Source organism: Schistocerca nitens, chromosome 5, assembly GCF_023898315.1.
Source record: "Schistocerca nitens isolate TAMUIC-IGC-003100 chromosome 5, iqSchNite1.1, whole genome shotgun sequence".
Taxonomy (NCBI): Eukaryota; Metazoa; Arthropoda; class Insecta; order Orthoptera; family Acrididae; genus Schistocerca; species Schistocerca nitens.
In genome coordinates, this window is record NC_064618.1 from 484,371,775 (window position 1) to 484,389,415 (window position 17,641).

A 17,641-nucleotide genomic window follows, 5' to 3' on the forward strand; every position below is an offset into this window, starting at 1 on the left:
CTGGTACGGATCCCACACTGATGAGCAGTACTCAAGTATAGGTCGAACGAGTGTTTTGTAAGCCACCTCCTTTGTTGATGGACTACATTTTCTAAGGACTCCCCCAATGAATCTCAACCTGGCACCCGCCTTACCAACAATTAATTTTATATGATCATTCAAATCGTTCCGTACGCATACTCCCAGATATTTTACAGAAGTAACTGCTATCAGTGTTTCTTCCGCTATCATATAATCATACAATAAAGGATCCTTCTTTCTATGTATTCACAATACATTACATTTGTCTATGTTAAGGGTCAGTTGCCACTCCCTGCACCAAGTGCCTATCTGCTGCAGATCTTCCTGCATTTCGCTGCAATTTTCTAATGCTGCAACTTCTCTGTACACTACAGCATCATCCACAAAAAGCTGCATGGAACTTCTGACACTATCTACTAGGTCATTTATATATATTGTGAAAAGCAATGGCCCCATAACACTCCCCTCTGGCATGCCAGAGGTTACTCTAACGTCTGTAGACGTCTCTCCATTGAGAACAACATGCTGTGTTCTGTTTGCTAAAAACTCTTCAATCCAGCCACACAGCTGGTCTGATATTCTGTAGGCTCTTACTTTGTTTATCAGACTCCAATGAACATGTGTGCACATTTAAAAAATGGTTCAAATGGCTCTGAGCGCTATGGGACTTAACATCTATGGTCATCAGTCCCCTAGAACTTAGAACTACTTAAACCTAACTAACCTAAGGACATCACACAACACCCAGTCATCACGAGGCAGAGAAAATCCCTGACCCCGCCGAGAATCGAACCCGGGAACCCGGGCGCGGGAAGCGAGAATGCTACCACACGACCACGAGCTGCAGACTGTGCACATTTAGAATCTTCTCATTGTAAACCACTAAACCAGTGTGGCAGACATACGGGATACACTGGAATGGTGTTGCCACTCATGAATATGCAGCTAGATATCCTCATTAATGCCATCCACATAAAAATGTGTTACGTCATCTGGAGCTGCGCCTTTGGGTACACCAAGGACCTCAGTGAAGTACACATAGCGTAGCAAGGCAGCTGTGTGTCTCGCAGCACACAGTTGTTAATGTGCTGCATGAGCATGAGCTACATCCTGCAGATCGCCATCAGCGGATGCAATTCTGTGAATGGTTCCAACAACAACAGGAAGCCAATGATGACTTTGTGAAAACCGTAATATGGTCAGATGAAGCAGCATTCACTTGTGAGGGTGTCTTCAATATGCACAATGCCCACTATTGGTGTGACGTTAACTCACACATCTTACACAACCGTGGACATCAAGTTCGCTTTGGTATCAGCGTCTGGGCCTGAATATTGGGCGACATGTTGGACCTCTACATATTGCGTGATTGGTTGACTGCATGAAGGTATCATGCGTTCCTCACAAACTATCTGCCTGATGTGATGTCCGCCCCTGGTAGCTGAGTGGTCAGCACAATGGAATGTCATGCCTAACGACCCGGGTTCAATTCCCGGCTGGGTCAGAGATTTTCTCTGCTTAGGGACTGGGTGTTGTGTTGTCCTTATCATCGTCATTTCATCCCCATCGACATGCAAGTTGCCGAAGTGGCGTCAACTCGAAAGACTTACACCAGTCGAACGGTCTACCCGACGAGGAGCCCTAGACACGCGATATTTCCATCTGCCTGATACACTGGAAGGTGTTCCACTACATGTTCGGCAGAGGATATGGTTCCTACATGAATGTGCACCTCCATACTCTGGAATTAATGTGCGACAGTATTTGGACAGAACATTTCTAGGGAAATGGCTCGGACGTGGAGGTCCAGTTGTATGGTCACCTCGTTCACCTGACCTAAATCCTCTGGATTTCTTCCTGTGGGGACACCTGAAGGAGCACGTGTACTCCACTCTGCCGAAGAATGTGGAATAATTGGTAGCACATGTTCATGCTGCTCTTGTTACTGTGGAAGCAGCTTTGCTGCGAAGTGCCCAGAGCTGTATGATCCGGCGGGTTGCGCAGTGTTTGTACGTGCAGGGAGGTCGCTTTCAACATTTGTTGTTCTGAGGACAACGTATTCTGTTGTGAAGGTCATGCAGTCATTAATATGGATGTTATTATTGTCACTGGTTGTTAATGTGCGACATCTGAGCACTCATATTACATGTAGTGTAAATGACAAGTAGATGTTGTGTTACTGTACTATGCTATCATGTTTAGCATCTCGAAATTGATATTGTTTTTATAGTTATTCTGTCCTATGACAGGTCATTTGTTTCGACTGTCTATTTTGGATTTGTATAACCACGTATTTGTTATGTTCAGCATTACAGAATGTTGTAAATAAGGGACATATGGCACCCAAGAAATGGTTTATATTACAGTTTGAAATGTCAGAATGAAATTAGCAAATTAAAAAAAAATGCACGGCAACCCAGGATCAAACCCCCCACCTCCTGCATGGTACCCCAAAACTCTATCCACTGCACCAAATGCACAGCACAACTAATATGTGCTGACAGAGGTAGTTACCATACATGTGGCTTCACTGTTGCAAGATTGCCACTCTTTAACATCCTTTTTCTGCCGTATGTACTCGCCAGTTGAAATTTTGTGAGATACATTTTTTTTTTATCACTGGCTTGTGAGGAATCACACTGCAAAGCCCGAGTGCGTGAATTTTGCTTCACCCTCTATGTGCGTGCTTGTTGACAACCTATGTTGTCCTCCAAACAGTATCATTGCTTCCATAAGATTTCGGGATTGCAGCCGGATCTCATCGACTTCTTTCCACGATATTTCGGCTGCCAACCTTACAGCCATCTTCAGGCGAGTGTCAAACACTCGAGTGTCAAACACTCGCCTGAAGATGGCTGTAAGGTTGGCAGCCGAAATATCGTGGAAAGAAGTCGATGAGATCCGGCTGCAATCCCGAAATCTTATGGAATATTCGATACGCCGGGAAAATTTCAAGAGTCACAGTATCATTGCTACTTGCTCCTGATCATTATTTGTAACATTAATAATTTAGAAGAGAGACACTTCTGAGAACATCCATGTTATAGGTCTACTTTCAGGCAGGTACAGTTAAGCATTTGAAATTGACCTGCTGGCCGATAACTGTAAAGTATTCACAGTTAAGCATTTTAAATTGAGCAGCTGGTCACTAAATGTAACGTGTTCAATATGTTTGCAAGCATTTGCACATAGAGACAATTCACAGTTCCCTGTTACAGAGCATTGCTCTCTAACACGTTTGGTTGCTGCCATCCACAGTTATAACTTACTTCACTCCATTTTATTGATATCGTGCTTTGCTTTTCTCTTTTATTCTGTTTTGTTTTACTCCATAATCTGTTGTGCTGTTTAGTAATTCCCCTGCTATCACCGTAAGTGTTCCTATAGCTTTCTGTTTATTTTCTGTCAAACTGTATCACAGCCCTATTTTTCCAAATGTACTTGTTTGCCTATCTACGTTTTGTGTGATACAAATAGATGTGATGTTTTCCTTTTAAAGCACATTTAATTTTTGGATATAGAAAAATGTCTTCAGGTGTCACATCAGGCGAACAGGTTTAGTGTTCCTGCATACAGGTCTATTTTGATGCTAAAAACTGTTTCATGGGTAACCAGTGAATTGTCATGCAGAAGAATCCAATTCTTTTCTGTGGAACAGATGCATCCTATCCTGTCACTGTAGTCACTGTCGTACCATAAGGGAGAAATTCACAATGGATGACTCTAGAAGCATAAAAACAAAACACTTACCATTGTCTTGATGTGTAATTTCTGCAAACTTAGTTTCCTCTGCCTTTGTGATGGTGACAGTGTTCCATGCCATTCCATACTCTGACGTTTTGTCTCTTGGTGAAACTGGAAACACCAAGTTTCATCTCCATTTACAGTTCATTTGAAAAGATTAAGATCATCATTGTCTGCGGCTTTGGAGTTGGTGCAACATACGGCACAATGCTCTCTCTGCTCTTCTGTCAACAAATCTGGCACAAATCAGGAACAAATCTTTGTCCTGTGCAATCTTTTCTAAAATCAAACTTGCTGTTTCCTTACCAACACCAAGTTTCACAGGAAGCATTCTGGTGGTAATTCATCTATAATCGGCAAGAATTTCATGCCTTTTTCCACTTTTTCATCTACTCAAGCAGATGCAGGATGTCTGATATATGGTCTGTCTTCTAAGGATTTTGTTCCATTCCTAATTTACAATAAAATTTTATCTCAGCTTTTTAATCCATGTTGATATGTTTGACTTCTACCACCTAAACAATGTTACTTTCATGGCAGCTGTTCACACACTGGCTGAGTCATTGACATAATTGAAGCATCTGTGTGTTCAGCACAATCTAGTGGGTTAAATGGTAATTACATTTGGTGCATTTCTTGAAAGTGTTTCTGGAAAAACATCAGTTTTATTTCTTATTTACCACATAGTGTAGTTGATGTGATTCACATTTTGTAACAGACAGACTCACAATATTGTCTGCAGCTTTTCTTTTCAAATTTTATATAGAGTTTATGTAGTTTTAAAACACTTACAAAATCAGATTAAAAAATATAATATAAACTGATCAGGTTTCTAGTGCAGTACCTTGAGATAATTTCGGAATGGGGTGGAGGGGAGATGGGGGGCATGGAGTGAAAACTGAAATAGAAAAGATATAGCTCTTAATACTAGTCATCAGATGATGGAGAGTCCTAAGAATATTAACAATAGACAGTAGAGAAGTACAGTGTCCAGGGAATTTGCACACGTGTGTTAAAGAGGAACTGAAAGCAAGGAAATAAGATAGGAAAGTTACAGAATTTGGAGGGGGAATGATAAATTAATTGAAGCAAAGCAGAACTGTTAGCAGTTATGTCATGATTTTCAGGAAATTTTGGCTTCTGTTTTTAATGGTTTGAAAAAAATTTAATAGGCCATATTTGAAAACTTTCATAATTAGATGCAGCAGTTTAAAGAAAGAAACAACTAGTGAAGAATAAGCAAAGTGAATGTTAAGAGATGAAGGATAAGAATAGTAACTCTACCTGTCACAACGAACTGATGCATCACCACATAAACAAAATGACATTAGGTAATGATGGAAAAGATGAAAACAGAAGGTGTATTTTATACAAGCACATCCAGAGTGTAAACCAATATATTTTTCTGAATAGTGAAGTCACATTCCAACTTAATATTTTATTTCTTATGGTGTTTCCTAGAAAATGTGTAATGTAAGGTTGTTCAAAGAAATGAAAGACAGAGAATAGCGTGTTCTCAAGGTAAAAGTCGGAATACAGTATGGAGAAGCCTATATTTACCCTCTACTTTAATGGAGTCTCCACTTACAACTAAACTTCAGTGAAACTGACCAGCAGAAACATGTACTTGTATAGTGCGTGAGTGCTGTTTGTGTAATCTTGGCATAATAAAAATTAGAGACAAGCTAAGACGATGGTTTTAATGCATTAGGTGCTCTATAGAGTAACCTCCTATTTCAGTACAACACAGAGATTGCTCATACATCCGTGTAAAGCTGTCAGAAAGTCCTTCTTAGGGATGTCATTCCACTCATGCATTGTGTTGGCTTGATGTCGGTTATATTGTCAAAGCATTGATTTACAGATATTTCTCCATTGTGATCTGTGACATATCAACGACCACATGTCCACTACTTAATGCTGCCTACTCACAACTTATTGGTTGAATGCACATCTGTTGTTTACCATTGTTAGTTCAAGCTGCTACTGTAGTTACTGCACTGAGGTCGCTTATATGCCAGGAATAAAGTCAGTCTCGACCCTTCTTGAATGGATGGTGTGTTTTCCCTTTCACAGTGGTTTTGTATCACTAAGTTAGTGAATGACACTGAGCTACAGAATATGAAATGAGATTTTGATAATTCCCTGCATGTGGTTTCCCGAAAGAAGTAGTCAGAATTTTTCATGTCAGATTCTCATTCACTTAAGCATCATAATGTAAGGTGAAATCAGAGCTAAACAGGTTGATAAATTAGATATGATAGATTATTGTTTACACTTGCAAGAGAGGGGGGGGGGGGGGGGCAGTAGACAGTATTAGGAGAAGGGTGGAGTGGGTGGTAGTTTAATGAATATCCTCCTGGAAGGACATTACAAACTCAATAAGATAAATTAAATTTAAAAAACAGTCAATCATTTTACTTTATGTGCACAGATCTTCTGGTGTCAGCATGCATGTGCATAAATACCTAAATAATACAGAAATTTTAGGATGAAAGCAGTAAAGTAAAATGATTAAAGGCAGCTCCCCACCTGTAGTTGATGGTGCATAGTCACACCATAGAAATATTATCTCTTTTTAATAGATAAGTCAATGCCGTCACATGAACAACCAACGAAAACCCATACCCACCCATGGCAGCTAAAAATTACTGCATTAGGAGCAAGGCATTTTCAATGCTTGCATTTAGGTTGCTAAATGGAACTACTTAATGTATTTTATAAAAAATATTCATTATTTCTCAAAGATGTTTGTAAAAGGCCATGAATCCATCATTCTCAGTCTTTTTCTGGTTCTTATATAGCCATCTTTGGATGAAATATTTGAATCAGTGCGAGAATTCATTCTATTTTCATTTTTAACTGCTGAAAGAAGAACCCATACATTGTTCTTCTATTTGTTTGTCCTTTGTTCACTTATTGTTCTGTTGAATATTTTGCAGGATATTTTTAATTTTTGAATTGTAACTAAAAATAATTATTGCTTTGAAATTATGAGATTTTATAATCACTGATGCATATCTTAACTATTATACATATGTACCTATATACATGAGAATAGATCACTGCTCACCATGTATAGAAGGAATGAGTATTTAACAGGCATCTAGAAAAGATGGAAAATTACCATTGTCATGAGTGTTTTGTTAGCTGTGACAGATTTTTGAATTCTAGCACTCTCTTCCAGTACATTTACTCCTTAATGGTTTTTGTTGCTGACAACGAAAATCAGTTAAAGCTGTACTGTGAGCCACACAAAGCACAGTACAACATACAAAAATAATTTTTATGGTGACTTGCCTCCTTGTTTTGTATACAATCTCAGAGTGTTAAAAATATTCCATGTTTTGAGGGTTAGTAGCATTGGTCACAACAAGAAACAAATGTCCAGTAAATGTATATATACATCAAGAGCTATGAGCACTTGTTCATCTTCGCTACTCAAAAGATACATCTCTTCTACTGCAAGCTCTTTGCTATCACAAGTGACCTACAGAATGCAGTAAGTAAATGATGACAGATTCCACTATTATTGTCCATGATACAGCCTATAATAAACATCTGTTACTGTTCTTACTGTAAACCATATTCATAGTTCTGGGTAAGAGCAGTGCAGAAATTAGTTATAATGGAACCAGTGAAATGCTTTTACACTGTAGTTTAGCAACGAGCTTCAGTGGAAGAGGCGTGTTTTCACAGTAGTGAAGATGAACAAGTGATCTTAGAGCCCATTCGAATCGATACTTCTGTGTTATTTTGGTCCATACTACCACCTCTCAAAATATGGAGCACTTTTTTTTAGCACTGTTTATACACTGCTGTAAAGGTATTCAACAAACTCTATGTAGCTTAAAACAAGAGGTTGGAAGTCCTAACCAATTCAAATATTGAAAAGTTATGTGAACTTTGCAGCAAGTAACTGTCCTCATTGTAAAGCTGCATGACAAGTGGTAATGTATTGTACACAGGATTACGTATTTACAGATGTTGGTAATTATTTTCTTTGAAAAACACTAATGTTATTGAGTAAATATTAAGGTGAAACAGCAGCTACTTAACACAACTGAGGTAGCAACAGCTTTATTCACTCTAATTACTTGGTTAAATGTGTATGGTATAAGTGTGAATAACATTAAGCAGTGTGGTGGTAGTTTATTGTTAATACAATGTACAGATTAAGTTTGCATGGTATGCTTGTCTTTTGTTAATGCATAAGTCTACCTTGACTTGTTCTACAGTCTTAAAGGTTCTCCTTCTTACTGGTGTCTATGAAACCCAGTGAAGGAATGAAAGAATGGATGAATAAAGAAGGTACTCAGTGGCTGGTCTACAGAGTTAGCAGTAATATATCCTCATATACAAATTTTGTTCCAGTCTGAATTTTCCTTTAATGCAGGTTATACTAGTATTTCATGTGCAAAGGTTACAGATAAACCATAGTCACTGACCAATATTTGTTTGCAGTTTGAACTGATCAGATGCAGGCTACGAAGTTCAGGATGTTCATACAGAGTGAATGCCTTCAGAATCTTTGATATATTACTTCTTTCTGTTTGGTGCATTTCACATGAAACTTTGAAAATAGAACTATATAGTTGTTTTCCAGACAACTCATAATATTAAAAAGTTATATGGTATTCATTATAATGACTTAAGTGTTTTAGGTTGTGTCTTAACTCATTGACTGTGTTTTAGGTTGTAGCTTAACTCACTGACTTGCCTTCAATGTTATTCATTATTATGTACCTGTGGTGAAACATATTTAAATATAAATGATCAGAGGCTAATATAGGTTCTTGACAGATACCTACAGTAGTTATTAATTATTATATGTTGTATTGGTACAGCATCAGGGATCACAGCAGAGTCCCAATCACATCGTCGAGGCTCGACGCAGAGTGACACAAGTGCTCTGGTTAGCAGTCTCACAAGAGACCTGTCACAATCACCAAGTGGAGCTACAACAACTGCAGGCACAGGGACAGGCACAGGAACCCGTGATCTCTCACCGAGTCCATCAGGCAGCTCTTTACACACACGCTCTGAAGGTAGCCCAAACAGCACACCTGGTACGCCAAGAAGAAATGAACAGGTCAGTTGTATACTTATCATCTGTTTGCCAATATAATAAATTGTACTCTATTTTTACCATTGTCATTCCTTTGGGAAAACTTGCTGAAAGAATCATCTTGAGCAGCTGGAGTTTTAGTACTCACAGTATTCTTTGTATCGCATAAAATATTATATTGAATGATAGGGCAGACTTTTCCAAAGGACAGATTATTTAATCTCATCTGGGTATTTTTCCAGGAACAGGATAGATACAGAATACAGTACCATGTTTTTATTACTGTTTGTAACTCTTAATGGACTTGGATTAGAATAAATAATTTCCCTGGGGAAAATGGATGAATAAATAGATATTTCTGGCAAGAGTCTTGTGGTAATATTGTGTGTGGCTCTGTGTAGAAACATTTTATATTTATTGCAAATGAAAAAGAAAGGAAGAAGACACCACAACACAGTGAAAATGTATGAAAGAGAGGCATAAGTTTCAGATAAGTTTGGTTCAAGACTGAGATGCAAGCTGTGAAACAACAGAGTATAACAAATTATGTTTGAGAGTAACAAATAATGTTCAAGTTGTATGTAATTCAGACACCATGAAGCTAATAACTGTTGTAAAAATACATGCCAAAGAAACAAAGGCAAATGACTGACCTGAGAACTGCATCTAAAAGTAGAAGAAGATTATAATAGACGAGGGATAAATAATTTGAGACAGTGATGTTTTGTTCTTGATATTGTATTCTTCAGTCTGAAGATTGGTTTTATGTCACACTGTACACTGTTCTATCCTCTGCCAGCCTCTTTAACTTTGCATAACTATTGAAACATCCAATGAAAAATCTAGTTTGGAATTTAATAATATTATGAAAAGGACAGTTGTTACTCGGTATATAGCTGATGCTGATCACAGATGAGCACAACAATATTAGAAATGAGTGGGTCAGTAGTATACTTATCCTCAGTGACTCTGTACCACTCAGGACTGGAGCAACTGAATTACATTCTCTGACAGGATTTTGGCTACCTCTTGTTGTGCACTGAAATGAGAAATGTCCTATCCACTATCCTTCCCACCCTTCCCACAGTGATATTCCACCACTCACCAAACCTATGCAATATCCTCATCCATCCCTGCACTACCCCTGTTCCCAACCCTTTGCCTCATGACTCATATCCCCGTAATATACCTAGAGGCAAGACCTGTCCCATACATTCTCCCAGCACCACCTACTCCAGTCTGGTCATAAACATCACCTATCCCATCAAAAGCAGGGCTACCTGTGAAACAACTCGTGATCTACAAGCTGAGCCGCTGTGCTGCATTCTATGTAGGCATGACAACCAACCAGCTGTCTGTCAGCATGAGTGGCCAGTGACAAACTGTGGGCAAGAAACAACTGGACCATTGTGTTGCTGAGCACACCATCCAACAAGACATTCTTCATTTAAATGCCTGCTTCGCACCCTGTGCCATCTGGATCCTTCCCACCAACACCAGGATTTCTGAACTGTACAGATGGGGACTCTCCCTGAAACATACCCTACATTTACACAACTGTCCTGGCCTCAACCTACGTTAGTCATTGTCCTTACCCATCTAGCCCCTTCCCTGTTCCCATTTCAGCACTACACAGCCCTCTATCCCACCAACCCACCCAGTCTTTATACTTCTCTTCTCTTCTGCTACCCTCCCTCTCTCCCCCACCCTCTGTCTTACCTCCTGATTGCATCTAACTGTCCTACTCTCCATCTCATTCCTGCATGTTCCCATAGCAGTTTCTAACAAAGGCCTTGTTGGCTGAAGCTTTTTATAATATTGAAACCTACATCCATGTGAACCTGCCCACTACGGTCAAGTCTTGGCCTCCCTCTGTAGCTTTTAACCCCCCCCCCCCCCCCCATCCATTCATTACCAAATTGATGATTCCTTGATGCCTCAGGATGTGTCCTGTCAACTGATCACTCCTTTAGTCAAGTTGTGTCCTGAATTTGTTTCTCCCCTACCCCAGTTTGATTCAGTACCTCTTTTCTAGTTATCCACCCTGCCCATCTAATCTACAGTATTGAGCTCTAAATTTCAGAGCTTGTTTTATTGTTAGACAAAAGAGTACAAAGAATTGTTCATAAATTTCATAGTAAGTAAGGGAAAGACAACCAATCATATATAGTGGACTGATGTATGCAGCATAGTAATATGTAACAGAAAACAGTATTCACTTAATTGGAATAATATGTGAAACGTATTACATTGAAAATGCATTTTTAAATGTTAAGTGGTAATTGTAATAAATAGTAGATGTTATGCCTTTTTTGCTCTCATATTAGGATTTAGATCATTAAAAATCACAAGAATAAGTCATTTTCATTATAAGCTCTTTCTTCCTTGCCCTGCTGATTCATCACTTCAGAATAGGTACAGTTGTAGTACCACAGTGGAAAACTGCCCTTAAGTTCCCACAGTGAACATGAGAGAATAAACTTTGGCTTTTGGCTAGCAGTAGTTCTGCTGCTACCAGCCAGCAGGAGCCGAGTGTACAACTTGTTAAATGGCTTGTCTGCTCAGAGGTATTTTTGCACTCCATTGCATTATGTCATAAGGCCGGTATTACACTATCAAATTTCTTTGTCAAAGATTAGATTAAAGATGTGATCAAATATTCTGTCAAATATATTTGACGAAGATCTTTGACGTAGCGCTAGAAGGGGTATTACACTGTCATCAAATTTTTCGTCAAAGTTCAAGATGGCTGACAACAACAACTTGTTATTAACGCAGCAGTTGCACGTACCGCAATTGCATTGTGTGCATATGCGGAAAAGAAGTGGGGGGAGGGGGGGGGGAGAAAAAAAAGGAACCATACATACGAGGTTGACAGTCTTAAATTCCTGGGATTACAACTTGATAATAAAGTCAGTTGGGAGAAGCACACCACAGAACTGCAGAAACGCCTTAACAAATCTATTTGCAATTTGAGTGTTAGCAGACATGGGCAACATAAAAATGAAAAAGCTTGCATAGTTTGCCTACTTTCATTCCATAATGTCATGTGGTATAATATTTTGGGGTAAATCTTCAAGTCAAACAAAAGCTTTCAGAGTCAAAAAGTGTGTAATACGTATTATTTATGGAGTAAATTCACGGACATCCTGCAGAAACCTCTTCAAAGAACTTGGTATACTAACTACTGCATCTCAGTGTATTTACTCCTTAATGAAATTTGTCCTAAATAATATATCTATTTTTCCAACAATCAACTCAGTTCATACATACTATACCAGGAACAAAAATGATCTGCACAAGGACCTAAAAGCACTTACTTTAGTTGAAAAAGGGGTCCACTACTCAGGAACACTCATCTTCAATAATTTGCCAGCAAACATAAAAAATTTAGTTACAAATAAAGATCAGTTTAAAAGGAGCCTGAAAGACTTACTAGTGGTCAACTCCTACTCCATTGACAAAATTTTAATAGAAACAAATGATGTATTGTATTTATTCATACTATTAGTATTGTTATTTCAGCTTAAAAATATTGACATGTTCCACATCCACGAGGATCTCCTCAACATGGATCTATGGAATGAAAAACTAATCTAATCTGGGTGAAACCGTGGGTTTTACAACGACACGATAAAATCATTCAACAAAACTTGTTACGTGAGCTTACAGTGGAAGACGTCAAGTCGTACATCAATTACTTAAGAATGGATGAGCATACATTTCTGTACGTGCTCAGTGAAGTGTATCCTCATATCACAAAGCACAATATTCACTTAAGAACTACTACATCTTCAGAAGACAGGCTCACTGTAACACTCCGATTTCTTGCTACAGGAGAGGGTTATGTTAGGTTAGGTCTCCAATCTTCTTAATCTATTTTTGTATTCAGGGTGCCTCATGTTATAAAGCGCCTCATCAGCTGCATACATCTCTATTAATTTTGTAGTTGTCGGCACACACCAATTGTATTTACCGGCAATGTTTATAAAAACACTACAGACGACAGAACGCTGCACTGATGCTAGCGCTCCATGTGGTAACATGTCACATTGCAGTGAACAGAAGACAAGCGATATCTTTGATCAAATCTACAGCGAGGCCCTAGATTTGATCAAATATTGGACGACATTTGACAGAGTACCTATTACACCATCAACTATCTTTGACAAAGATTTTTGACAAAGATATTTGACAAAGAAATTTGATAGTGTAATACCGGTATAAGGGAATAATGATTATTAAGGTGGTACAAGAGGTCAGTCAGTAAAATACTGATATCAAAGACATTAGTAAGTAATGAAATAGGGAATTAAAGCTGTGATCTGTCAGGGTATTAATGTATGTGCTGCACTCACTCAGATTATAGTGTTGCTTCATTCATAAAAGATTACTTTGCTATGAATGATGATTCTACAAAGTCTACACACAATGGTATAGTTAGAATCTGAAGTAGTTCTAGCAGAACAGTTGCAGCCAAAGAAACAGTTTATTGTATCACAGTCATTTTAAGTTGTACTGTTATAACGTTCCGACAACTTAAAGTGTGAGTGTGGATCTGGGTTATATCGGCTTATTCCCCCAAACCACCTACCACTTCTTTACAAGGTGACTTACTTGAAATTTGCAGCCACTCTTCTTTACTGAATAGCTGTCTGCCGGAAACCCTCTGTCGAATAACGCTAACTCCATGGTTCTTCCTTATACACTCACTAAAACATCTATGGATTGCCCGACAGGTACTTGTCGGTGCCGTCCGACCGCTGTGTCTACTTTCTTCCCGCGACTGATTTTAAACCTGCACACACAAACATGTGACGCGCATTAGGTAGGATTCTACCATCCCACACTTACATCCAGAATATCGTGTGTTCGAGATGGTAGAAGGCTGAGTGGTTCTAGAATTTACACAGAAATTCTTGAATCACTGCACTGTGTTCACAGTTTAATTTCTCAGCTCTCAAACTGATACACTGAAAACTAACTTCTGAATAACTTTCCTATCCCAGAACTCAAACACATGTGGTCTCCAGGCTGTTTAGCCCACCTTATTAGCATTGCTATCACCAGCAAAAGGCCACAATCTCTGCCTTGCATGCTCTACTCTGAGTTTTTTCAAGTGATACACTACTCTAGTCAAATTAGTATCCATATATACCTGACCATAATTTGTTTATAAATATTTTTTTGTATTGTTCAAATACTGTAGCCAAATGCAATACACAGTTCTTTACACAACTATTATTATCACATATTATTATATTTTCTTGTCACAATTATTTTTCCTAACACTTCGCACAAACCAGAACAGCAATTGCTTGTCAAAACAACTACTTTATTCCTTCTTGCCCATTTCGTGTTAAACTATTCGAATTCGACTACAGTTATTAATACATGAATTTTAAGCACACAGTTTCACTCCTGTCCCTCCTTGCTTTACCCACCTGAGCTCCGCAGCAGACTACATCACCATAGTCATCAAAGCTGTTGTATTATGGTATTATCACTTGATAGCTTACAGACAGATTTTACCCTCATTAGTGAATGATGAACTGGGTAAGCTAAAAATATATAATATTCCTATTACTTTTTAGAGTAACTTTGGTAGTAAATAATTCTCTGTTTTAACATGTATTGTTTTTATCATCTCTGGCCTTTCATTCTCACTTTCCTTTTTAAACATATTGTAGAGTGTTAAGTAACTCTGTCAATATGAATCTCCTACTGTTTGATTCTGTTTGCTGAATTACAGTGTTTGAAAAATATGATATTCTCAAAGGCCTAGTTCTTTGTATATAATGAAAATGGTGTTCGATTAAAGGGATATAACCTTGAAGCAATTCCACAGTAATAGCAATAATATCACTGAAGTAACACACAAACTGCATGCACCAATAGTGCTGCCATTTATTTTATCATCATCATCATCATCATCATCATCACATTTCCTTCTGATACCTTATCTGAGTTTAGGCATATAAGTGAGTTCTTTAATATTGTTAAGACAGTATCAATGAACATGAAATTTAGACCCTAAAGTAATCTCTGATTAAAGTGGTAATTGTACTGCTGTAAAGCACACAAAAATATTTACTTTCCTTAAGAATTTTTTATTCTGTGGTTGTTAAAATATAATAACCATTTGGTAAAGCATCAGACTTTAAGGGACAAAGACCTGTGGCTGAATAGTGGTGCTTCAGTTGATCTCTCATTAGGACTTAGTTTAAACATTGTACTAATGCCTATACTGAGATGAATGAATAGAGAAGTTTTACTTTTAATATAAATTGAATTAAATGTATTGTATTAACCACTATCAAGTAGTGTTAGCCCAGAATTGGTGAAAAAACTATAATAACCTTATTTTCAAATCTGTGCTTATTAAAGCTAAAAAATGTTATTGTTTCAGGATTCTCTGTGTTCCACACCAAACCCTAGGGCCATGACCCAGACAGGCACTCAAACAAGTCCAGATAGTGGCAGTGGAAGTGGCAGTGCACCTAGTAGCATCAAAAGCCACTTTACCATTGGTGCCAGTGGTCGTTCTTCAAAGGAGGAACGCCTTTCACCCAAACTTTCACGCAAAGATCGCAATTCTGTTAGCAGCAAGAGCCGGAGTAGTAAACGTGCAATGTCACCTGCTCCATCACAGGTAGAATTGACTAAAATGTTGTGGCTTGAGATCTGATACAAATGAAATAAAAGTGAGGCAACTATAAATCATACACACAAGGGATAAAATTAAATTATGAAAGATCATGTAAATTCTATGAATGGTTAATATCAGGCAGTACAAAACTGAATAAATGAAACCTACTAACAATAGAGCAAATCTGAGACCTTACTAACTATAGAGCAATGCTTGAGACCTGGGAATGTAAATGTTCTGCACTACTTATATGTTATGCCAGTATATATTATCTTGAAATGCAAATATTTTTGAAAAAGAGGTCAACATAATATCAGTTTCTATCATAATAATTGGAAAATTAATCAACATATTTTGAATAAGTTTCCCTTTTTAAATTTTTGTATCTTCACTCCCCCTTCCACTCCCTGCCCCCTTTTCCTTACCTCATACTATTATGATGACTGAATTAGAACTAACTTCAATATGGTTTGTGTTTTAATGTGTAAGATTTACACTGGAAATCACACAGACTAAATGGTCTAATTCTGTTCCATGCAGTTTAGCTGGGATAAACAGGCAAAGCAATAAAATAATAGACCAAGAGTGAGCAGGAGGAGCTAGTGTCAAAGTAGTCTTGCGCTGTAAACTTCTGCTGTTCCGACATCAGTACAAGAAATAATGCAGTGTTTCTTTCAAAAAAAGTCCCAGATACTTCTCTTCCATATGTTCTTCAAAATTAAATTCATAATTTTTGGAAATGATGAAGTTAGTAATAAGATTTTACAGGATAAAGAAGTGTGTAATAAAGGGATGAAGTCTTAGTCATGCTCATATGGAACCCTAACAGCTGTAATAACTGAACAGTTCCCACTGCAGTTCATGCAGTTTCCACTCAAAAACTGTAATTACAGATGGAACAATATTATGAGAAGGAAAGTAGCCACTTACCGTATGGCGGAGATGATGAGTCACAGATAGGCACAACAAAAAGACTGTCAAAGTTAAAGCTTTCGGCCATTAAGGCCTTTGTCAACATTAGACACACACACACACACACACACACACATACACACACACACACACACACACACACACACACACACACAAACGCAACTCACAACCACAACTGCAGTCTCAGGCCTGACAGTGTGGTTTCAGTTGCTTGTGTGTGAGTTGCACTTACGTGTGTGTGTGTGTGTGTGTGTGTGTGTGTGTGTGTGTGTGTGTGTCTAATGTTGACGAAGGCCTTGATGGCCGAAAGCTTTAATGTGAGAGTCTTTTTGTTTTGCTTATCTGCAACTCAGAATCTCCACTATATGGTGAGTGGCTACTTTTGTTACATTCCATCCTCGATTTTCCATTGTAATTACAGATGTTTACTCTTATTCATTCTGCCTTTCCTGGCATTTTAGCTTGTTAATTGGACCTGCCTACAAGTTGCAAATCATTATAAAACCAGGAGATAATTGCTTATGTAGCTGTGCATGAGATAATTTTAGTTTAATTTAACTACGTGGCCTGTACTGGTTTGTTATGGAGGGTGTTGAAAAACATTAATAACTTCTGTAGTGGAAACCACATGTTGACATTTTATAAGTCAGCTTTTTGATGAGATACTAGCTAATTATCTGACATTGGATGATTACTTACTTATTGCAATCTTATTAGATAGGAAGATGAATGAAATCTGCTAATAGCCTAAAAATAATGTAATTTTATTCACACATTTTTAAAACAAATACAAATTACAAAATGAAATCTTTCATGAATGTTGTATAATATTAATCTAACACAAAACTTGATGATAAAGCACCTCCCCCTCATTTGCCTCTCCTCCCACTTCTATAAAAATGCTGAAATTTAAATATTGTTTTAAATTTTTAAAATTAAAAAAGTTTAACAATCATGTCATAGTACTTAGCCAAGGAAGATTGTACCTATAAAACCTTGATCTCCACCTACTGCACCACCACCTGACGTTGAAATTACTTACGAGCTAATCCAGCCCCAGTATTTCTATAAAAAAAAAAAAAAAAAAAAAAAAAAAAAAAAAAAAAAAAAAAAAAAAAAAAGATGTTAATTTTGTTTTAGGGTTTATACAGAAACATATATAGAAGCTGCATTTATTATCACACATTTAGTACTAAAACTTATAATTAGTTATTCATTTTTTTAAT

At 37.7% G+C, this 17,641-nt stretch overlaps 1 protein-coding gene across 1 annotated transcript in view; it reads left to right on the forward strand.

Moving 5' to 3' along the window:
* Positions 1–17,641, forward strand: part of LOC126260545 (E3 ubiquitin-protein ligase MYCBP2-like) — a 389,869-nt gene that overhangs the window by 150,550 nt on the left and 221,678 nt on the right. The window contains exons 13-14 of the mRNA XM_049957880.1: positions 8,613–8,857; positions 15,243–15,485. Coding sequence (XP_049813837.1) covers positions 8,613–8,857; positions 15,243–15,485 — 488 coding nt within the window. The remainder of the gene's footprint in view (positions 1–8,612; positions 8,858–15,242; positions 15,486–17,641) is intronic.